Source organism: Piliocolobus tephrosceles, chromosome 7, assembly GCF_002776525.5.
Source record: "Piliocolobus tephrosceles isolate RC106 chromosome 7, ASM277652v3, whole genome shotgun sequence".
NCBI classification, from domain to species: Eukaryota; Metazoa; Chordata; class Mammalia; order Primates; family Cercopithecidae; genus Piliocolobus; species Piliocolobus tephrosceles.
In genome coordinates this window covers 106,516,036-106,540,166 of record NC_045440.1, presented here as the reverse complement: position 1 = coordinate 106,540,166, position 24,131 = coordinate 106,516,036, and the positions used below count along the sequence as shown (strand labels likewise).

Genomic DNA, 24,131 nt, shown 5'->3' with positions numbered 1-24,131 from the left:
GCTCCCACAATTCCCACATGTTGTGGGAGAGAACTGGCGGGAGGTAATTGAATCGTGGGGGTGGATCTTTTCCATGCTGTTCTCGAGATAGAGAATAAGTCTCATGAGATCTGATGGTTTTATAAGGGGGAATTTCCCTGCACAAGCTCTCTTCTCTTGTCTGCCACCATGTGAGATGTGCCTTTCACCTTCCACCATGATTGTGAGGCCTCCCCAGCCACATGGAACTGTGAGCCCATTAAACCTCTTTTTCCTTATAAGTTATCCAGTCTCAGGTATGTCTTTATTAGCAACATGAAAATGGACTAATACAACCTATAAAAAGACTAAATCCCAGAAAACAGCTAGGAACAACATAGAACAGCATACTCAGCCTGAGCCTATTGTGGGGGCTTGAGGGGGTGGTAAGAGGGAAACATGGAGGAATTACGTACAGTGGAGTCACATGTACATTTCCCTGGTATATAATTTGCCTGAATTCAAGTATATTTGCTCAGTATTGAAAGAAAAAAAGAAAAATCCCTTTACTTCTCCATGACTTTGCCCCCTTTCTCTTCCTCCATTCAAACTAGACTTGGGCTTCCACTACCTCTATATGGTTTCCTAAATACAAAAATGAACAAAATATATTTTTTCTTGGTTTTTGAGCTTCTAAGTAGTTTGAGGAATTTTTCCCATCCCCCCATCCCGAACTTTAAACATCACCTTCACGTAAGATGTAAATACAGCATCCTCTAATGGGACCTGACAGATGAAACCTCAGTGCTGAGAGAGGCATTATTTTCCTCTGCGTGCTTTTTCTATACTTTCTAAATGTTTAATTAGGAGCATGCATTGCATTTGAAACCAGAAAAAAATATACGATTCTGCCTAAAGACTGTTCTGGTTTAATGGGCCTATCAGGTGACTGGGATGCAGGTGATACCTGGGGCACCTCCTGCAACCCTTTCTATGGAGATGGAGACTGGAGCAGCATGGGCACTCAGCACAGGGAGAGGACAGTGTAAGCACTGCAGAGCTGTGGGACTCAGCCTTGTAAATGCTGGCAGGAGGCTCCCACGTTAAATGGTTAATATTTTCAGAAAAACCCAAGGCAGATGGGGTGGGGGAGGGTACTACATTCATACTTAGCAGCACAGCACAATGTACCCTGCCCTGGATTCAGAAACAAGAGACCTGAATTCTGATCCCAGCTCTCCCACTTCCGAGCTGGTGCCCTGGCTCAGTCTCTTCATCTCACTGAATCCCAGCTCCTCATCCGGCAAGTGACGAGAACAATGGTTTATGAGGTTATTTCGGAGGGTGATATAAACTAATGTCAAAAAGAAAAATTATCACATATAGTAAATGCAAATAGTAGATTAAAATAAATGCTATTTGAACCTAAACAGCCAGGAAACAGGTCCAATCTCAGAAAAAAGTATGAGGAAGTAACAGTGGAAATCCATTGACTTATTATTTCCAAATGTTCACAGTGTTAGTGCTCATAAACACACTTGCATTGGTTTGCTAGTGCTGCCGTAACAAAGTGCCACAAACCGCATGGCTTAAACAACAGAAACCTGCTGTTTCCCATTTCTGGAGGCCAGAAGTCCAGGACCAAGATATCAGCAGACCATTTACAAAAAAAAAAGGCAGAAAGAATGAATGAGACCTACTATTTGATATCACAATAAGGTGACTATAGTCAATAATAACTTAATTGTACATTTTAAAATAACAAAGTGTAACTGGATTGTTTGTAACTCAAAAGATAAATGTTTGAGGGGATGGACACCCCATTCTCCATGAGGTGCTTATTTCACACTGCATACCTGTATCAGAACATCTCATGTGCTCCATACATACGTACACCTACTATGTACCCACAGAAATTACAAATGAAAAAACATTATCAGCAGGGTTGGTTCCTTCTGGAGGCCCTGAGGGAGAAATCTGTCCCCCGCCTCTCTCTGAGCTTCCAGTGGTTTTCAGCAGACTTTGGTGCTCCTTGGCTGGTGACAGCATCACCAGTCTCTGCCTTCATCTCCACATGGAGTTCTCCCTGTGTCTGTCTCTGTCTCCAAATTTCCCCTTTTCATAAGGACACCAGTCATTCTGGATTAGGGCCCACCCTAATGAACTCATTTCAACTTGATTACCTCTTTAAAGATTCTCTTTCCAAATAAGGTCACATTCTGAGGTAATGGGGTAGAGGGGAGTTAGGGCTTCAACATGTAAATTGGAGGAGATACAAATCAGCCCATAACAACATTCTAAAAGAACAACATTCTCAAGAGAGATGGCTGTGGTTGGGCATGAGACAGAATGGGAGTTAGGCATGTGAGGAAGCAAGTGTTTGTTAGCCAAGCTAGCTGGAGCTATATCACAATTGGGCTCAGCGTAAACCCCTCAAGTCTGCTCTGCAGAGGAGAGTAAACGTGGCATATAGACTGGCCAGAGAGGATCTGAAGGAGTCTTCACGGGGATAGGATTTTCCAGCAGAGGCCAAAGGTCTGCTGAGAGTGTCTCAAGGCTGTGGGCCTGACATGGGAGGGCTCCTGGGATGAATGGCCCAGCATCATTGTCTAAGAACAGGTTCAGACACCCAACTTCACAAGGGCAGAATGGCTTTATCAGCAAGAAGATGTTGTGGATCACAGGTGCACAGATCCCAGGGTGAAGGTGGGACCTCCAGAGTCCAAACGTGAGGGACTGCTGAGTGCAGGATGAGCCAGGAAAAGACCCCTCGCTGACTCAAAGAAGAAGGCCCTTCCCACCAGGGTCTATAAATCAAAGAAAAAAAAATCTGCAATGTTTTTTGCAGAAAAAAAAAATCTGTGTTTATCCTTTGAGTTACAAACAATCCAATTACACTCTTTAAATTATTTTAAAATATACAGTTAAGTTATTATTGACTATGGTCATCCTATTGTGCTATCAAATAGTAGGTCTTATTCATTCTTTCTACATATTCTGGAGGAAATTCTGGAATGCACTTAGGATGCTACTACACCCTGCAGTGGAGTCACCTTAAATTCATCTTTGTTTAGGGTTGGAATTGTTTTATCTAACGTCCAACAAAGGCAAGGTTCAATGGACTGATATCTAAGACAAAAGCATCTAAGATGAGACTCAGGAAAGAGGTTATAAGAATGACAGACCAAGCTTCATTTGCACAGCTAGATCATTCATTCATTTATTCATTTTCACAGTTATTCGACAAGCGTGTGGAAGATGTCAGGCATGCAAATGTCAATCATGTGGTCCCCAACCTGGAAGAGCTCGCAGACTAACTAGAGAGACAGAGGAATAACCAAGCCCTGGCAATGCAGTGTGACAGGTACCATCACTAACTCTCAAAGTGCCTGGAGAGCCAATGGCACAACATGACACTCTGCCCAGGAGACAAGGGCCATGGGAAGATGAGGCTTCCTAAATCTTTACAAACTGCCTAGGTTTGTTACCACCTGTCTCTTGCAGTGATTTTAAGAAACAACTTATAACAAAGAGGCTTGTGTTTGGCAAAAGGGGTATAAGGAAGGTGGGGATGTTTTCTTACTATGCAGCCCATCAGATAAACAACAAAAAGTTGAGCAGAGGAACTGATAAGGAAAGAGAACACCATTCTGGGGTCTACAAGAAGAAATTGACAAACAGAAGTTTTAGATTTACTCATTTATGAGAAATTACTCAGGGTCCTAATGTAACCAGAACAGCGTTAGGCACAGGGATAGGACTGTGCATGAAATGACCCCTTATCTAACCCAACAGACCCCTTGCCTTACCAAACCTAACAGTCATCCTTGAGGGGAGCAGACGTTAGTCACTAATTATTCAAAGATAGAACAAGTGGTAACAGGTAAGTCGAGGCAGCTGGGGTGTGGGTGGAGGGGGTTTATCCACCAGGAAGCCCAGGCGGTCCTCTCCACAGGTGTTCTCACTCTCAGGGATGCAGTCAGGCCAGCTGGGCTGCCCTCCTGTTCCTCTCCAGGGTGGGAGGGTTGGCTGGGACAGTCCCCTTCCTCTGCTGGGCTCCTGCAGGGGTCTGTATACACACTGACCCCGCCCCAGGCAGAACAAACTGCTTAGTTCCTGAATGCCTCTAATGCTTTTCTCCATGCCCTTCTAGTATGGACCATGGACCATGCTGACCTGAACGGTGTCCAGTTTTATGTCTGTCTTCCCTATAATAGTAACTTCTTCAGGTCATCTTTGTGCAAATGTCTATTCAGTGAACAAAAGAACTAAAAAAGACATGTCTTTTATGATATTCTATCAACACAGGGAAACAAAGACCTAGAATATTGTCTTCATAGCTCTATCAAAATGAATCAAGGTCAGCAAATTTAAACACTAAACTGAAACCAATAAGATGAAATTTAACAGAAATAAATGCAAAAATTCCTTATTTGGGGTGCTGAAATCAATCATACCAATTCAGGATTCATAAGGAAAGAAATTCATTCATTCAACAAACGTTTATTGAGCGCCACCTATGTTTTAGTCACTGTACCAGGTGCTGGGTACACAGCAGAGAAAATACAGACAATGTCCTTGATGTCATAAAACTTAAATTTGAGTATAAAGAAAGATCTAAGGGTTTTAACTAATGATAAGCTTAATGTGAGTCATCAAGGTAATATGGCAAAAACAACAGCAGGAAAACAAACAAATCCTAACCTGAACAAACCAAGAGAGGTCTGTTCAACGACCATATCGTAACACACCTCGTATTGCCCTATGCCGTTCAGCTGACATCAGTAGCTCGGAGTTAGCCATAGGTCCCTTGTATCAAGAGGGACTTTGACAAACCGAGTAGTGTATTTATGAATGTGGTCAGGCCTACATGAGGTGTGAGAAGTGATTGAAGGAACTGCATGTATTTGGCCTGGAAGATCAATGGTAAGAGATGTGACAGCCATCTTCAAATATTGAAAGAGCTGTCTGTGCCAGACTTGATCACACGGGTCTGGAGCTCACCGGGTAGAAATTACAAGGAAGCAGCAAGAGTCTCACAAGAGAACTGCTCCACAAAGGTATGGGAAGGCCTCCTTCCTTAGGGAAAAGATATTCCAACCTTTAGAGATGATGCAAAAGACAATTGTGCTGTCTGAGATCAGAGTAGAATATCAAAAGATCAGACTTGACTTTGAGTTTCGTGAACTGTAAAATCAAGAATTTCATAGCATATCCCTTATTAATCAGGAAGGCAGTATTTAGGAGTACAGGCTTTGGAATTGGATAGAGCTAGATTCCAGGCTGGTACTGGGAAAAGTTACTTGCAGACTTCAAGCCTCATTTCCTCACTTGTAAAAGGAGGGTGGTTACAGTTCCTGCCTCATTCCTGCAGTGAGGATTCAATGAGAAAATTCAAAGTGCCCAATAAAGCACCAGGCCCCTGGTAAGTCATTAATAAATGATGGGTAATCGTAATATTAAATACTCTCCATTTTATTTGACTTTCAGTTTATTTAGGTAAATCATTTTGTTGTCTGTAATTCTGTAAACCTCTATTATACTAAGATAATTATTTAGCAATTTAAAAATATAAAGTAGAAGTTCTTTAGAAAGTTTTGAAATGTTTTCTCTGCAGGAATTAGAAAAAAAAAGAGTGCTTAAGGATGCAATTTATGGGGCTTGTGATTACACTGAGATGAAGCTAGGAAGTCATTAATGTATGGAATGACTGAGCTAGGTTGGGTCATGGCAACCTCAGAGACTTCCTTTCTCCTTGGAGACCCCCACCAGGCAACAGAATTAAAAATCAATCCAGCAGACTAATTTGATGAGGCTTAAATTATGTCAGACCAATTTGATTTTCTTCTGTAACAGAGGGACAGACTTTGGTGACACAGGAAAGCAATGGATATCACATGCCATGGCTTCAGCTAGGTCTTAAATTCTAGGCTACTTAACAGTCAAATCTAAAAAATTAATTCAGTTCCACTGAGTAGTGGAGATGATCTCCAAAAACAGGAACCACAGGCTCAGGATCACTTTTTGCATAAGAAGAAGATGCAAGAAACCCTCTTCTTTGTGGAACTGGCAGAAAAACATGCCCCTTCCCTATCTGCAGTGAAATTCAGAATTCATTCAACAAATATTTGCTGGACACCTGTCATGTGACACACCCTCGATCTGGATTGGGCTAAGAGAAATACAAGTGAGATGTAAAAGCAGATGTGATTAAATGGGACTTTTCTTGGACAGCTGTGTTTGTGGAGTTGAGGTTGTGGGTTCAGGGAGGCTACAGAAGAAATGGAATCTTTGGGTTGGGTCAGGTGTTTGAAAGGAGTAGGGTAGAGTTGGGGAGAATTTTGTTTTGTTTTTTTTTTTTTTTTTGAGATGGAGTGTCACTCTGTCGCCCAGGCTGGAGTGCAGTGGCCGGATCTCGGCTCACTGCAAGCTCTGCCTCCCAGGTTCACGCCATTCTCCTGCCTCAGCCTCCCAAGTAGCTGGGACTACAGGCACCCGCCAAGAGAAGTTGAGGTCAGAAAGGCCCTTGGGAGAATTTAGGCTAAACTGATTCGAGTAGGAAAACCTCAGTAGCAAGGATTGTAAAGAAGAGGCAGAAGGGGATCTAGGAAGAGCTGACGGGATGGAGGACAGGTTTACACAGAGCATCCATTCATTCTGAAAACTTTTACAAAGTCCCAGATGTGCTCAGTACAGAAGATGCAAAGATGAATTAGCTTCACCCCTAACCCTCAAAAGTCCTGAAGTAGCCAGGAGAAAAGGTGACTTCAGTTTGACACCAAAGAAGAATCACTAAGGTCCCAGAAAGGATTCTTGGGAACTGAGGGTAAAGTCTGTGAGTGGTTGAAGGAGTGTTCAGCCAGGGATGATTCCCCTGAGAGTCTCATTTGCCTCACATGGCTGACTTCCAGAGACCTTCTCCAACTGCAGAACCCTAGTAGTGAAGCCATTTTTATTGATTTTACATTCTGGACTCTCCTGAATCTAACTCTTTCATTCATTCCTACCCACCTCTCCCATCAGAAAACAAATGCTGTAAACAGGAAAAAGTGGCGTTCTGGCCTCCTATCACAACACAGCCATTAGGGGCTATTAGGTGTCCCCCAGCAGCTTGGCGGTAAATTCATGAGTAAAGCGCTGGCAGGGGGTGGGTGAGGCGGGAGTGAGGAGGCAAAGAGGATGAAAGTAATACAGAGTCCTGGCCCATCTCCCAGGGCAGCTGAAACCCAGGAGATCTGTAGCTTTCACAGATGACCCATTCTGACTAAAGATGACCAGCTCCCAGTCTGAAAAGCCCTCAGGAGTCAAGTCATTTCCAAAGGCCCTAGGGAATGCCAGCACACCCCCAAGGAAGGCCTTGATTTAATCTGAGTCTTCAGAAATATCCTTCTCCCCTGAGGCTAACAGAAATTCCTAGGGAATTAAAATGACCCTGCCCATACAAGCATCTTGCCAATTTCAGGGTGCTGTCCTGGGGCTGAAGGGAAGCTCCTCCTCTGGAGGATGCAGGCCTTCAGGACCACTGTCTGGCAGGGCTGGCCCATGTTTGGCAGGGTACCATGAATGAGTGTGTCTGTCCCAGGTCCCACCTGTTGCAGGGACCAGATCTCATGATGGATGGGATGTGAATTAGTATGGCAGAGTAATAAATCAAGGAGTGTCAGAAAAGTTGTGAGGAACATGTATGTACATATAGAGCCAGCCCATAATAACTTTCATACCCATACACATGCATATACGCACAGAGACACACACACACCCCATAGACTCCCAGTCACCATGGTAACCATTTCTTAAAGCGGTACTTAACGGGGTTTTGGTTGTTTATTATATTTTTTTTTTCATGCTAGATCTTTTCACCCTTATTTCTTTGGAGTACATCTCTGGCCTTTGACTCTCTGCTGAGAAGTACCACACCTCCTTGGGAAACTCTGTCACATCTAACATTTGCCAGGTCCATCTAGAAGGCTCATATCCTCATGCTGACACTGAATTCAGCCAACACACCATTTGGTAACTTGCTAAAAGCACTGGCAGTACAAAATAACCATTATGATTGCCACTGTGAGTCAGAAAAACTAGAGACAAATATAGTGTGTATTGTATTGTACAGCTTTCACAGACAGTCCTCAATTTTAAAATACAAGCAAGTCACAAAGTTAATGTGGAAAAGGAGCCAGCTTTGGTCCTTAAAAATGGAGAAACCTATTCTCGATTAAAGTGACAGCTCTTATTTAGTAGGCATGGATTTAAGATTCTTAACCTTTTAAAAGTAATTCGCATTTCCTTCCTCCTCCTATGATATACATTATGCTTCAAATTAACCCTATTTTGCATTTTAGATTTCATTATTCAAAAATGCCAAAATCATCACTGGGCAAAGAAACACTTAAAACATTTTTATCCAGATATTGATATAGCTTTGGACAACAACCATGTAATAAGTAGTGAAATTTTTTCCTTTTAATGTCACCAATAGGTGTATGGTTAAAGGTCAGTCTGTGGCAGCAGTTTGCATCTCTGCACTGTAATTGTTCTGCTAAAAAAAAGGGGGGGGGGGGAGAAAAAGAAAAAGAAAAAAAATCTTGACTTATGACCTGCAACTCCTTTTATCAGATTTCTGCTGGATGAGGAAAGACCTAGGCAAGAGTATTTAATTTATAGTCAAAATCCACGTGTATGCCCTGCCTCCTACAAAGCATTGGGACACCATGGGGTAGGGAGAGAAGTCCTTTGCTATGGAACAAGTGCTCCAAAGTAACCTGAAGTGCAGAACTAGCGATGGGGCGGACATGCATTTATTTTGACCTAAACTAGGATTCTGGTCTCTGAAGACCACGACTGGGTTCATTTCCTAGAGGGAGAAAAGGGGAAGCGACAAGGAAGACTCCACCCAGGCGAACCCAGGCAGGCGCCTTGTGTATAAATCCAGGGAGAGGGGCGCCAGGTGGCCAATGGATGAGAAGTCACCCAGCTGGGTACGCAGGTGGCCGGGGATGGCAGATGGGCCAAAACGGGGCGGAGGCGGCCCCGGGCGGAACGGGGTGGGTGGCTGAGGGATAGGTGTGCGGGGGAGGTGGGCTGTCCTCCCACCCACCAGTCCCTTGACCCGCGAGCAAGCCTTGAACACGGCCAAGCAGCGTTGGGCTTCCCGAAGCTGGGGGGTCGGCGCAGCCTTCGGTAAGGGGCTCTGGTCCACCCCGCTCCCTGGGCTTGCGTCTGTCCACTGATCAGCGGGCAGGTCCTGCCTCTGCTTCCTCCCAGTCACCCCCACCGAGCCATCAATTCCTCGGGGAATCGGCTCCTCTCTCAGTGCCCGGGGCCAAGACGCCCTGGGAAGCGGGCGGGCGAGGGTTCTGCAGGCACCGGGCCACTTACCCGCGTGCAGGCCGCCCGCTTCCGGGCCGCTGTCCGGGGCGGCGGCGCTGGGCGGCGCGTCCGAGTCGGTGTAGGTGAGCCAGGTGGATTCTGTCTCCCGGGTCCAGCTCTCGTAGTAGCGGGGCTCGATGGCATCCGCCCGGCTCCCGCCGCAGCCCATCCTCCTGAGTCGCGGGCGCGCCCGGCGGCTGCTAGGCTGTAGGCTCTGGCGGCGGCTCAGTCCCGGCGGCGCAGCTCCGGCCCGCGAGGAGGCGGCGGCGGCGACATTGCGTCCCCGCTCCCGCCCGCGCTGCAGCCGCGCGGAGCTCCCGAGGTGCCCGCCGCCCCTCCACCGGGCCCTCTCCCCGCCAGTCCCTCCTCTCCTTCTCCAAGGCCCTCCCTTCCCTCCGGTCCCCACCGCCCAGTCCTCCCTCCCCGCGCCCTGGCCACCCCAGGGCACCCGCTCGCCCGCCCCCTCCCTCAGGACTCCGAGCCGGCCCGGGAGCAGGCGCCGTGGCCCCGCAGCGGGAGGAGGGCTGGGGCTCCCGAGGGGCTCGGACCCGTCAGGCCGCGATTACCGTTCCCAGTTTCTGGCCCATCCATCCATCCATCCATCCATCCATCCATCCATCCCCTCACCCACTCATTCATTCATCCATCCTTCCTTCCTTCTTTCGATCCATCCTGGAAAGAACTGAAAAGCTTATCATGGGACCCAAAGCTTTCTGGCCACCTGTTACAAAAGCAATGGAACTGGAGGCAACCCCGCAAACCGGGCCAGAGTATTGCCGCTAAGACTTAGGGAACAGTCAGAGCCTATGCCTGTCTTATCTGATTTGGGGAGGCAGGAGTAGGGCTATGATTTTTAAGAGAGTTGGGCTAGGCAGTGTCACTAACACCCCTTCCAGCTGTGGGACTTCATTATCCTCTGAACTTCAAACTCCAGAAAGCAATAGATCACCTGGAACCACCCAGCATCCTGAACCTCCTCTCTGAGTGGAGCTTGGAGGCATGGCTCCTCCCTCCAAGCCCAGGGTGGCCTTGACATTCCTGGGGTCCAGTTGTCAGCCTTTCTTTTCCCGATGCACCCTCAGGTCCATGCGGGTTCAGACCTAGAGCTCAGACTTGGGTAGGCCAATGAATTTACCTGTTTCAAGAATCCAGAACAGGTGGTGAAAGATGAAAATCTTCTTAGCCTTCAAGAAGCGGGTAGGAAAGGGAAGGGTTTGAAGAGTAACTCTTCAATGACCAAGCTCTGCTAGAATATGGTATTAAGTAAGTATCATATTCATTCATTCATTCAATGAATGTATATTTACTAAATTCCTATTGTGGCAAAAGACTGTTCTAGTAGACATAATGCATATATAATATATTGTGTATATTATCCACTGTATGTAGACTACAGGGTGTGATATTTAATACAGCATGTCAAGCATAGAGAATATAGATCTAGTACTCATTATGTACTATATAATTTATAGAATGTACTAGAGTACATTGTCTATAACATTTAGTACGTAACATCCAGTAGGTAGGGCAAGTTCAGAGCATTGCCTGGCACATAGTAGGCCCTCAGTAAATGTCCAGTGAATGAATAATAAAGTATCTTTTTATAGTAATTTGATTCACTTAAATTATTGCAATTTGGGCTAAAGGTGATCCAGTTGAGGGTGGAGCCATCAGACATCCCTCCGGCAGGCACTAACCAGAATCCATAATGCAGAAGGGAGCAAAGATTCATGGAACTGACCCAGGGTCTCCTCCTCCTCATGCTGAGTCCAGCACCCGTTCCCACCCCAGGGCTCAGGCTGGCCTCCTCTGCAGGTTTTGCTTCTCCTTTTGAGATGGCTCTGGCAGGCCTCTTCAACCTTGTTTTAGGTGTAAGGTGGAGGGAGTGCAGTTATCCGGGAAGTGGTGGCTTCCCTAGCCTTTTGGAATTCAGATGCCCTGTGCCTCTTTTGCTTCCCCCCTGAATATTTTGATTTCAGAAGAACCAGCTTTCAAGGAGAGAGAATACTTAACATCTCTAGCAGAGCCTGTGCTTTCCTCAGTTCTATGGCACAGTGCTCCTTTCATAACCAGCTACTTCGTGATGTTACCACTCAAAGAGCAGACAGGCCAGAAACAGTGTCTAAGTTAGACTGCCCTGGGAGAATTCTAGAAAATGAAAGAAACTGAAAGAGCTGGAGTGTGGTGAGCACAGGAAACAGAGTAAACATGATATGAAGTGGAAGGGTATGCTGGGGCCAAATGGAAACCATATGCCCATATGTCTACATTGTAAAAGCTATAAACCAAGTGAGCAAGTTTAATTGAAACATGTGCTGTCCTCCTACCTTGACAAGTTATCTTCATAACAACCTAAAAGACCAGGTTCTAATGTAGCGTTCTCTCAATCTCTGCAGTTCTGCACTGAATATGGCTGTGGGATTGTGGGTGGAATTGACCCACCCACTCCTCTTTCTATTCTCAGTTCAGTCCTGCTACACACAGGTCCTTGTGGGCCCATGGGTTTAAGGTCTGTCCATGCTCCCCTCCCACAAATAGCTGCCCTTGGCCATCCCCTTGGCTAGGGGACGTGGTCTGCCCTCATGGGGTTTGCTTCCAGTACAAGCCCTTGAAGTAGGCTCAGGGGGTTTGGAGAAGACCGTTGCAAGGACTCAACTACCCAACAGGGAGGTTAGAAGGGACTGAGACTCAGGCTCCAGGTAGGTGCATTCTGTGCCCCCTGGATTCCTTGGCCATAGAGAGGACCAGGGCTGGAGAACCAGAGTGGGACCTCTGGAGCAGGTGCTCAGAGCAGGGACCCCTCTTGCCAGGCCCTGTCTACTTATTTGAATGGAATTATGAACATTTGCAGAATACAGAGATGGTTATCAAGTACTGCCTGGCTAAGGTTGAGTGTGGTCACTCATTTCACACACATACCTGATCATCTATTGTGTATAGTTTAAGCTTCTTAAAGACAAAGACATGGTGACGTGCTTGGAATCTTCAAAAGGGATTAATTTAATGCCTTCATAGAGTCAGTGCTCACCAAATATTTGCTTAATGAATGAATGGCAAGAGGCAAGGTGGGAATACAGTTAGAAGTGCAAGTTCAAGAGTCTGACTTTCTGAGTTTAAAGTTTGGCTCTGCTACTTAAATGGACGGTCTTGGGCAAGATATTTAACCTCTTTAAGCCTCAGTTGCAGCATCTGTAAATGGGAATAATGAATTGTGTCAGTATGTGTAAAGGGCCTCAAACAGTGCCTGGCACATAGAAACACTCCATGAATGTTGCTATCACAGCACTTTTGGGGCAACAAGCAACAATGTCATCTCTCTCCCTTAGGAGGGAAATCCCTGAAATTATTTATGTCTTTCCACATGAGATAATGTTTGTGAATTTGCTTAGCACACTGCAGAAGTTTGGTAAATAGGCAGGTTTTTTCTTTTCTTTCCTTTCTTTTTCCTTCCCTTATGATGTTACTGCTAACAACCTTCCTACAAATAAATTTTTTTACCACCATTTTTACCACAGAGCAGTGGTATTTTTTCATGGAATCTCTTTCTTGCCATTACATAACACCATTGATTCAGAGAAATTCAGGAGCCAGAAAAAGCTAAAGAGCAGCCAATCCAGTCCTTCTATTTTACCAACTAGGAAATCATAGCTCAGAAAGTTGCAGAATTGCCCAAGGTCACACAGGAAATGTCATCTCTGGCAGAGCTGAAGTTTCAGCCAGAGCTCGGGGCCTTTGGCTGCTGGTTCTGTGCTCTTTTAATTACAGCTCTTTAGCTGGGATTGAATTTTCTCCTAAACCTTTAGGAATAAATGTTATAAATTAAATGTAAATATGTAAAATGTAATAAATTATCTTAAACCCTCTGTTCAGAATCTGTAGCTTGACTGGCATGAATTGGTTATCTTTTTCCATCAAGTTTGAAAGCAGCAAAAAAAGAATTCTAAGAAGAAAGGCTGCAACAGGGCATTGGAAAGCCTGAGCCAAAGCTATCTAGAGCAATGAAATAAATTACACCTGTAAAAACTACTGCAGAGTGGTATTTGTTAGGTGATGGAATTCTCAGAATAAATTCTCTTTGGCTTTAAGAACCCCTGTGACTGGTACCTACCACCTCTGGCTCATTTCTATGGAAACTGGAGCAGAGGCCTGTAGTGCTTCTCCCTCCAAGGCCTCATTTCTGTGGCTCGGCATCACTGGGCTCTACCCGACTATTGTGAGCTGTAGAAAAGAGACTTTCAGTAAGGCGGACAATCAGGATGGAACAGAAGGGTCAGCAGGAACCTCACCCTGCCTTTAGAATCAGTCATCTGAAAAGGAGTAAAGATAGATTCACTGCCTTAGAAGTTTTCATCTTTTTCCAAGTGAAAAAGTAGCATAAATGAGGAACAACAGTAGTAAAAATTATGGCCTATGGGGCACAGACCCTAGGTAAATCTCTTTGGTCTTGAATGCCAAATCTCAGCAAGTTTCCCCACTGCTCCAGATTCAGTGAACGTACCAGAACCAGAGCTCTGTGCCCTCCCTCTGAAGGATTTTAAAGCAGTTTCCGCAGAGCATCCCTCTAGGTCCTCAATCTTGCTAGTTGACACATCCTCATTGATCCACAAATTGTCATTTAGATGTAAAGGAAGAGGACTCAAAGTTAGCACCAAAAAGCACAAGATCTGATTTGGTTCCCCACATCTGGAGAAAAAAAATCAGAAAATATCATTTGACATGAGCTCATTCTTGTATCTCTTGCCTTGAAGGATGCTGCTTTCCCCAGGGAATGAATGGTACACCTGGAATCCAGGTGATGTGGGCAGATCGGGTAAACATCATCACAGAGTGTAAATAAGAAATGAAAGCAAATATCACAACAGCAAGAAGATGAGTGAGTTTTTTTTATTTGGTTTAAGAAGTTAGAAAAGGTGAAAAAGGGAATGTCGCAGAAAAACAACCAAAGGAAGTAATTGAATATGTTACAACAAAACATTTACATAAAAATGAAGTTTATATGTGGAATTAAACACTGTAGAATTAATTCTCAACTAACCCTTAAAATAAATTGTTCTCATGAGAAGAGAGGCTGGCTCCTTTAGGTTAATTCTAGAGAGATTCAGCAAGTTCTTTCACTGATTGCCAAACTTAAGAGTCTATCTCAGTCCCTGGATTAATGTCCTGTGGCACTTCATCATACCCCAAATTAAAACACAGGACAAAGCAAATTTTTTTCTGGTGTTTCTCAGTTTCTGGTTTTACTACACTTCCTTATGGTATAGCACTAGCTCACTGATCAGATGTAATGAATGACTGACTTGTTCTCTCACATGGGAATATGACCAACATTCTACTGGAAATGGCCTGGAGAGGAAACCCGGTGATGATGAGGTCATGGACCTGATTTTTAAATGACAGAATAACTTCAAGTTGTAGATTTTAATACAAGAAAAGGGGACTGAATAAGAAGTAAGAATAGATCCCAAAAGGCATATTCCCACAGGACTAATTCCAAAGAGAATTCTGAAAACCCAGAGAAGGTTTCAATAAAAACATCCACATAGCATTATACCTTCTTAAAGGCCTTTGGAATCACGGTTATCTACCTCTAATGTTGCTCAGACCACTTAGTAATACTGTCCTGTGCACTTTCTTTTCACCAGAACAAAGCTTGAGTAATTTGCCAAAGGTTACTATAAATGTCAGAAAGAGAAAGATTGGAGTATAGATCTCTTAGTCCAGAAACATGGAATTTTACTTCCCTTCAGAAAAAAAAGAAAAGCAGATTGTAACTTCTTTCTGTACTTGGAGAGAGAGCATTTTCTATAGATTCGAACAGCGCATTTGTACAGTGTTTACTAAGTCCTATGGTTCCAATTCCATGTACCAGTTCTGATTGTACCTTCACCTTTAACTCAAGAAGATTTTGACAACATGAGTCTTAGCCCATTCCTGCTACTATAACAGCATACCTTAGAGTGGGTAATTTATAAGCAACAGAAATTCATTTCTCACAGTCCTGGAGGCTGGGAAGTCCAAGAGCAAGATTTTCACCAAGACTTGGTGTCTGATGAGGGCTGCTCTTTGTTTCCAAGATGGCACCTTCTTTCTGCATCTGCAAATGGTGGGAAGACAAAAGGGATTAACACTGTGTCCTCACAAGGCAGAAGAGATGGAAGGGCTGGGTAGCTCCCTTCAATCTTTTTTATAAGAACTCTAATCCCACTCACAAGGGCTCCACCTTCACTTTCCAAAAGGCCTTGGCTCTTGATACTATCACATTCAAGATTAAGTTTTAAATTTGAATTTTGAGAAAACACACATTCAGATCACAGCAGTATGTGAATCTGAAGAGCAGTGTGAGAATCAGAAGTCACCTGTAAAAATACAATCCGATGAAAAGAGAGGAACTGAAATAGATAGAGTAGATTTTGTCTGAGGCTTTTGGCAGAAAACTGCTGGTGCTGTTATACAATGCCAGGATCCTAGGAGTGCATGACTGGGGTTTCTAAGGCAGAGCTGGAGGAATGGAACAGAATGTTCTCTTTAACCGCTGACCATGGCATAGAGCATGGAGAAGAACTGTTTCTTGGGCTCTTGAAGGTTCTCAGAGATTTTCATATGGCACAAAGCAGTCCAGATGACTGAGTTTCTTTCTCTGAGAGAAAAGAAAACATATTCAGAACATTTTGTTTGCTCTTTGCTTAATTCTACCACAGTTAACCTGGATCTTCAATAATTAAAGAGATGTGATACATCTTATTCCCTTCCCTTTGCAAAGAGTTGCTTGTCTACCCAGACAGAGCAGGAAAAAAAAAAAAGTCCTTTTATTATTCTACTGCTTCTTAGGATGGGGCAGGTCATTCGTTGTACTTGCATGTAAAGTTAGGTCACACCGCAGCAAGGCTCAGGGGAGCAGATGGTGACTTTTACTCATCATTTCCCAAGATAAGGGAAAGGGACTACAATACTTTACTCTCTCAATGCCATCTTGGTTGTTGCTATTATGACTGATGCTTCCGTCAGAGGAGATACAGATATAGAAGAGAGAAGCTGAGACACCAGGAAATCAGGCTGCCTCTCCATCCTGCTCCCATTACATTAATGTGGAAATGAGATTCAGTTTGCTTTTTGCTGGACTTCAGTCAACAAAAGAGTAATTGCCTTATCCTAAATGAAAAACATGACATCCTGATTATAGTAAATATGGAGAAGGGGGTAACATGAGCAGGACAATCCGGTCTTTCACTGTAATTACCCAGCAAAACACTGCCTCCTGAGAGAGCTGGGAGCCCAGGGGCTGGTGGAAAGGAAGCTGAGGCAGCCCACAGGGCATTTTGAAGGTGAAAGTTGTCCCTACGCAGAAGCTCCTGGTACACTGTCCATTAGGGTGGGCTGATCTTCTGCCTGAATTTGGGGTAATTAAATCAAGGATTAGAATGATATTTTCATTTGTTTTCTTAAATGAACCTGTGTTCAATTAAGCATAATACCTACTTCACAGTATTGTGAGGAAGCAGAGACAGTGTGTGAACATGTTTCACACAAGTCCTAACACATTGCAACTGCTCAACAGATGGCAGCTATTATTTTAATCTTTAAAAATGTTTTATTCTTGTGATTGTTTTTCCTTGACTAACTGGGACATTTGGGTCTTCTTTCTGTCCTGCCTTTGACCTTGCAGGGGTGAACTTACGTGCTCACTGACAATGTCCTTAAAGTCCTGGCATCCTCAGAGCAAGACAAAAAGAATGGGGGTGAGCAAAGGTAACCCCCAGTGGGGCTCTGGAAGTGTGAAGGCCCCTCTCCTTTCCTCCTTCCTTCCACCCCTTTCTTCCTTCCACCTCTGGCCAACGAGGCAGAACTCACAGGCAACACCTGGTTTCCGAACAGATGCAGCTGCATTTTGAACCTAGAGGAAAGTGTGGACACTGACTGAGGGGCTTGCGGGGGTGGGCGTCCCTCCCCAGAAGGGCACCCTTTCTGATCCAGTGGGTCAGATGGGCCTTGGTGCACATAGGCAGGCTTCCCAGGCTGGGGACATTGAGAGGGAGGCAGCAATCCTCTCTCCTCCACTCCAGTGACTAATAAAAGCTAACATTTATGTAGCACTTACATGTCCCAGTCTCCGTATAATAAGCACTTTGAACATAGGTGATCACTTAACCCTCACAACCACACTAGGGGGTAGGTACTATTAAGAGCTCCATTTCCATAATGAGAACTCTGAGACTTAAGGAGGTTAAATGACTTGTCCAACGTCATCCATAAACACTGAAGCCAGGATTTAAATCCAGGTCTACATGGCAGCAAAGTCCACACTCTTGATCACAATGCCAGTCTCCTGTTTTAAAGCTGTTCTCATGGGGCTGGCTATCCAGAAACATCCAAGGCTGCTGCAGCTGCTTATGTCACAATCCGGGTGGAGAGCCTCTGAGGTCCTCTTGAAGGACGATCCCATTGCAGGAAAGCCACATGTGCTGTCCTACAGTTCATGGGAGGAAAATCAGAAATGATTAAAGGCCTTGAGAAAAATTTTCCAATTCCAAGAAGCATCTATGCTATGAGTAATCCTATTCAGAATCGAGAAAAATAGAACAGTTACTGAAAATAGGGTAAAAAAATACTCCCTCCACAGTTGAGAACTCCCTCATAAACAGTCATATGACCAAATCCAGGAACAGGCCATGAATATAAGAATGATGATTTAAATTTGTTTATTACCTATGTTGCACAGGGTTTCAGCCTGACAGCTCTGAGGACAAATAAGTCAGTAAAAATGATGTGTGGGCTGGTAGAATGTTTGAATTATCTGCATTGTTGATTTTGTCTCCTGATACATTCTTTCATAAGGTTGAATTAACTGATGTGCATTTCAAGTTCTCAGCTACCACAAGCAACTTAATGAATCTCAGAGAACTGCTGCTGTCACAGAGGCCAGAAAGCAAGTCGTTTCACTCTTATCAAAGCATCTCAAAAAAGAACAGAATTGTAGGATTTTAAATATAAATGTATATATATATATGCACCCTGCTAAAAAAGCCCTACATTAGAAAGAACAATGTACCTCAGGAATGCATGCAGATATTCCGGGGATGGGGGTGGGGGGGTAGTGGTGATTACAGAATTAAAGAAAAGTAGGTGATAGTCGTGGGGAACAGGTTAAAGCTAAATTATTCAAATATTTCTAAACATATCTGGACAAAGGCTTGGGTGGCCTCTATTTGCTTGACAGACTGAGAATCCTTCTAGGGGGAAGGTTTTGGGACAGCAAGCTTGCTCACAAAGCAAAGCCTTAGCCATCAAACAGAGGGAAGCTTCTTAGTGCAGCCTGGTGCAGGACGTTCGTATGTGCTTTCTGCCCCGCGCATTCATCAGCTCCCCAAATTCCCTTCCTCCATGAACCTGTGGCCAAATCCTATAGAAAGGAGGAGGCTGTAAGTGAAACTTGGAAAATAATTTCACTCAAAGCTCTTTGATGTTCAGGGATAGATTCCACTCATTTGGCACCCTTCTGACCAGATGCAACATGTACAAAAGTGGGAGAGAAATGTGCTTTGGCACCTCTAGAGCTCCACGTCCTAGTAGGACACTAGTACCCAGAAGTGGTAGCACCCAAGGAATTAAGGGGCCCCAGTGAGAAAAGCAAGTCTGGTGCAGAAACCATGGTAACAAGTTTGGATTTTGTTTTAGGGGCAATGAAAAGTACTTTTATTAACAGAGAGAATAATTTGATATTCTGTTTTTGAAAGATCACTTGTGGCCGGGAGTGGTGACTCATGCCTGTAAACCCAGCACTTTGGGAGACTGAGGTGGGTGGATCACTTGAGGTCAGGAGTTCAAGACCAGTCTGGCTAACATGGTGAAACCCTGTCTCTACTAAAAATACAAAAAATATATATATATAATCAGGCGTGGTGACACGCACCTGTAATCCCAGCTACCTGGGAGGCTGAGGCAGGAGAATTGCTTGAACCCAGGAGGCAGAAGCTGCAGTGAGCTGACATCATGCCACCGCACTGCAGCCTGGGCGACAGAGTGAGACTGTCTCAAAAAAAAAAGAAAAAGAAAAAAGAAAAAAAAAAGATCACTCGTATGGAGAACTTATTTGGGGAGCCCAGAGAAAAGGCAGGGAAATCAGTTTGGAGATTGTTATAATAGTCAAGGAAAGAGATAATAGTGATTTATACACTAAGACAGTGGCAGTGATGTTGGAGAAAATGGATAGATTCAAGACACATTCCGGAGGTAGAGTAAGCAGGCTTGCTGATATTTCAAATATCAGAAGTAAGAAAGAGGGAGAAAACAAGGATGACTTTCCAGTTTCTGCTTGTATATCTGGGTAGGTGAGGAAGACTTAATGAGGAATAAATTTGGAGAAAAAAAAATCAGGATGTCTGTTTTGGATATTTTGAGTTAAACATGCCTGGCAGACAAGATCGGTGTTGGAGCCATGAACAAAAGTATGCAATTTCCTAAGGAGAAAGTGGTAGACATAGAGAGAGAGAAAAAGGATGGCCTGAGATCATGCTTTGAGGAAACCCCTCTTTAAAGGACTGGCAGAGGAAAATGAACTTGAGAAGAAAGCTGGGGAGGAGAAATCAAAGAAGCAGAAAACAAATCCAAAAAGGTATAGTGTCACAGAAGTCCAGAGAAGAGCATCTGTCAGGAAGAAAACGTTCAATTTTGACTAAGGCTCCTGAGTGTTTGTGTGAGTCAAGGATGAAAAACAGCCCATTGGGTGGGGAACATGAACATCCCTGGTGAATTTGGTAAAAGCAGCAGTGGAGGGGTGGAGTCAGAGTCAGAGCCAGAGCGAGTGGGTTAATGAGTAGATGGGAACACATGCATGTAATTTTACTTGTTTTTGAAGCCAAACACGCACACACACAAACACTAAAGTGATTATCTTTAACATAAACTCATGAGGATGGTAAGACGGGGAGAGGACAAAAACGCCACAGTATTTTGAAAGCTGGAAACCATTTTGAGAAGTTTTAACTAATTTAGCAGGCTAAATAAAGAAGGCAGAATCCTATGTCAGTAGTGAGGAAACTTAAAACCAATACCATCTGCACCTCAAATTTTTCAAAGTCTCAGGAGTTAGTGGCACCAGGAAACTTTAAAAGTAGAGGTAGGGCAAGGGAATGTGAATTGGCATTAAAATAAGGAGAATTAGTTGAAAGAAATTTAAAAAGTAATTATATTTGCAGACCCCTACCCTACTCTTAATAGATGCCCTTCCCCATCCTGGCAGAAGACTGGATTCCTTCTCTGCAAAAGATCAAACAATGAGTCTCTTGACTAGGATATCAAATAGGACGATTAAGAGACTGTACGTTTACCTGTGCTGAGACTTTCAGGCTTCTTTCCCTCCTCACCTTCCAGAGCACAGGTAGGAAAGATTCTATTGGAAAACCAACCAATCCAGAGAAAATACCTAAAGATACATCAAGGCTGCCCAAGGAAATAGTCAAGCCAGAGTGCCCCACTGTGAAGCTCACAGTGGGTAAGTTCCACTCAGGTGAACAAAGGCTCAAATCAGCTTTTTGGTTTCCACAGTCAAGGATAAGCATTCAGCAGGTATTAAAAGATATCTGAAGAAAAACTCTAATGCAAAAGAGCTACTTGGGAAAAAATGGAAACTATATAAGAGTAAGAAAACATCAAGAAAACTATACTGAATGTCCTCAGAGAGATCAGAGGAGATGTTACAACCCTGAAAAAAGAACAAAATACAAATAAAATAGAACATTTAGAGAACAATCAACAACAACCACAAAAAGCCCTTGGAAATAAAATATATGATGGCAGAAGTAAAACACTTAGTAGAGAGCTGGAAAAATGAAACTGAGGCATAAAAAGGCCAAAGAAATAGAATATAGAAAAGAAAAGAGAAGAAAATTAGAGGATCAGTCTAGGAGGTCCATCATCCAAATAACAGGGATTCCAGAATCAGATAAGAGAGCACAGAGGGGAAGAAATCACCAATGAAATAATTCAAGAAATTTTTCTAGAATTAAACTGTCAAAATGCATTAAAGTAAAGGTCCTCCAAAGAATGCCCTCATAAATTTTCAGAAACCTGGGGACAAACAGAAGATCCTACAGGCTTCCAAAGAGAAAAATAGGTCACATACATAAGATTAAGAATCAGAATGCCTGATAGGAATGATGACAAGTGTCTATCATCCCAGTTACTTGGAAACCTAAGGTGGGAGGATCCCTTGAGCCTAGAAGTTCAAATCCAGCCTGGGTAGCATAGCAAGACCCTGTCTCTAAAAATAAAAAATAAAAGTTTTAAAAGAATCAGAATGTCTTTGGAACTCTCAATTACAAGACTGGAGGCTAGAATACAGTGGACTGTAACCTTCAAAATTCTGAATAAATTATTTTAAACCTAGATTTTTTATTCCTAGCCATCAATTAAGTGAAAAGTCAGAATAAAGGCACTTTTATTTGCAAGGTCTCAAAAATTTTACCTCACATGCACTACTGAAGAAGTAACTAGAAGATGCATTCTGCCAAAACAGGAAAGAAAAGGTTGGTTGGAGCCAGGGCCCAGGCAAAAGATGAAGGGAATCCTTAGACTGATGAAGAGACCTCTAACAAAACTGTTCTATTCATAATAACAAAGACATAGGATCAACCTAAATGCCCATCAATGACAGCTTGGATACAGAAAATGTGGTACATACACACCATTAAATGCAGCCATTATAAAGAATGAGATCATGTCCTTTGCAGTAACATGGATGGGGCTGGAGGCCATTATCCTTTGCAAACTAACACAGGAACAGAAAACCAAATACCGTATGTTCTCACTTATAAGTATGAACTAAATTCTAAGAATTAATGGACACAAAGAGGGTAGCAACAGACACTGGGATCTACTTGAGGGTAGAGGGTGGGAGGAGGGAGAGGATCAGAAAAAATAACTATCAGGTACTAGGCTTAGTACTTGGATGACTAAATAATCTGTACACCAGACTTCCGTGACACAAGTTTACCCATATAACAAATCTGCACGTGTACCCCTGAACTTAAAATAAAGGTTAAAAGAAAAAGAAAACACAACAAAACAGAACAGTGCTACACCAGGGCTTGAGGGCAGTTTGGAGACAGTCCAAACTGGAGAAAGTCAGAGGTTTTGGAAGGGATTCTTCAAGAGGACAAAACTAACAGCATAAATCTAGATGTTTTGAGCAGAAAAATAAATTATGGCAGTTTGAAGTTGGACTGGTAATAAGTAGAAAACTTAGCAAATAAAAAAGTTATTCCCAAGGAAAATTAAAAGTTGTGTAAAGAAGAAAAAGTAGTCTAAGCTTACTAGATGGCTCTGCTCTCAATATCACTATATAATCAAAATAAAGTAAACATGGATTATTGAACCAAGGAAAGTTAAGATGTAACCATGCAGGAATGGTAGGAGATGGAAGAATGTATGTGTGTGCTGTGGGAAGGGGAAAGAATGAGAGCTAAATCTTCCTCCTCTGTAGGGGCAGTCAATAGCTACCGCTCACAACTGAGGGATCATGAAGTAGCACAATACTAGCATCTTATTCAGAAACATAGAGCTAAATCTCAAAAAGAAAAAGTAGCTAAAAGAGTTATAAGTAGCTGTCTCTGATGGGGAAAGCAGAGGACTGTTGTTTTTCATAATAAGTCTTATAGAACTCTTGAGTCTTTAAAATATGTGCAAAAAACCTTGCTGAAAATAGAAGCCAAATAAAAGCAAAGGCAAATGGAGAGTGAAGAAGTGAAAGTGGCAGCTATAGACATATGTTTTGAGAGATATGGTTCTTAAGAGAAATAGAAAAGTGAATTAGGGTAGGTTGGGTCAAGGGTGGGTTTTGTTTTGTTTCATTTTGTTTTGAGACAGGGTCTTGCTCTTTTGGCCAGGCTGGAGTTCAGTGGTAAGATCATGGCTCACTATAGCCTTGACCATCTGGGCTGAAGTGATCCTCCCACCTCAGCCTCCCAAGTACCTAGAAGCAGTGAGTAAGCAGGGAGGAGCAGAATTACCTTAAGAGCAAATTATGGTAGATGTGCCAATGATTGAGATCCTCACTCTTGGGCCAGCAGCAAGGAGGGGAGGCCAAGACCTTCATTAAACCAGAATTCATAAGGAGCTCTAAATGGTTCCAAGCTGGCAGTGACATGTGGCTCTCTGGGTGCCACCATGCCCAGCTAATTTTTTATTTTTTGTCAAGACGGGGTTTTGCCGTGTTACCCAGGTTGGTCTTGAACTCCTGGGCTCAAGTGATCCTCCTGTCTCAGTCTCCCGAAGTGTTGGGATTACAGGCATGAACCACCAGACCTGGCCAAGGGTGAGTTTTCTAAGATGGGAAATAGAGCACATTTGAGATGGGAACTGTCTCCCTGTGAGAGAACTGATGGTGCAGGAGAGGGAGGATTCCAATGGAGCAGGCTCCTTGAGAAGATTAAAGGGATGGGATCTAAAACCCACAGTATGGGGTGGGCTTTTCTTCCCTTTACTGAACAAAAGGGAAGAAAAAGGTAGGTGGAGACACAAGCGGAGTTGTAGAATTTCTCGTGGCCATGCTTGTCTTATCAGGCCTTAAGACACCCAGAACAGAACACAATATAACATACCAGTAATTCTGTGAGAAGCAACACACAAACTACACCCAGACATGTGATCCTTCAACCTTCCTACAGTGCAGAATGACAAAACTGCATATGTTTGATGAATACTTCCCTCACAATAGATGTATTACCATTTTGTCTCATAGAAATAAGAATATCTACATTAAAAACAAAAACAAAAAACAAAACAAAAAAAAAACACACTTCCACTGATAA

At 43.5% G+C, this 24,131-nt stretch overlaps 1 protein-coding gene and 1 long non-coding RNA gene across 3 annotated transcripts in view; one reads left to right on the top strand and one right to left on the bottom strand.

Moving 5' to 3' along the window:
- Nucleotides 1-9,637, bottom strand: part of BAALC (BAALC binder of MAP3K1 and KLF4) — an 89,013-nt gene extending 79,376 nt beyond the window's left edge. Inside the window, exon 1 of one of the 2 annotated variants that reach the window (XM_023225468.1) lies at nucleotides 9,337-9,637. In XM_023225468.1, the coding sequence (XP_023081236.1) occupies nucleotides 9,337-9,496 (160 nt within the window). In that variant the 5' untranslated portion in view covers nucleotides 9,497-9,637. The remainder of the gene's footprint in view (nucleotides 1-9,336) is intronic. The other variant, XM_026454978.1, reaches the window with a different exon arrangement.
- LOC111551496 lies at nucleotides 9,050-17,417 on the top strand. Its single transcript, XR_002734382.1, has 2 exons — nucleotides 9,050-9,138; nucleotides 16,991-17,417. It is a non-coding gene; the product is annotated as an uncharacterized LOC111551496 (long non-coding RNA).
- The last annotated feature ends 6,714 nt before the right edge of the window (nucleotides 17,418-24,131 follow it).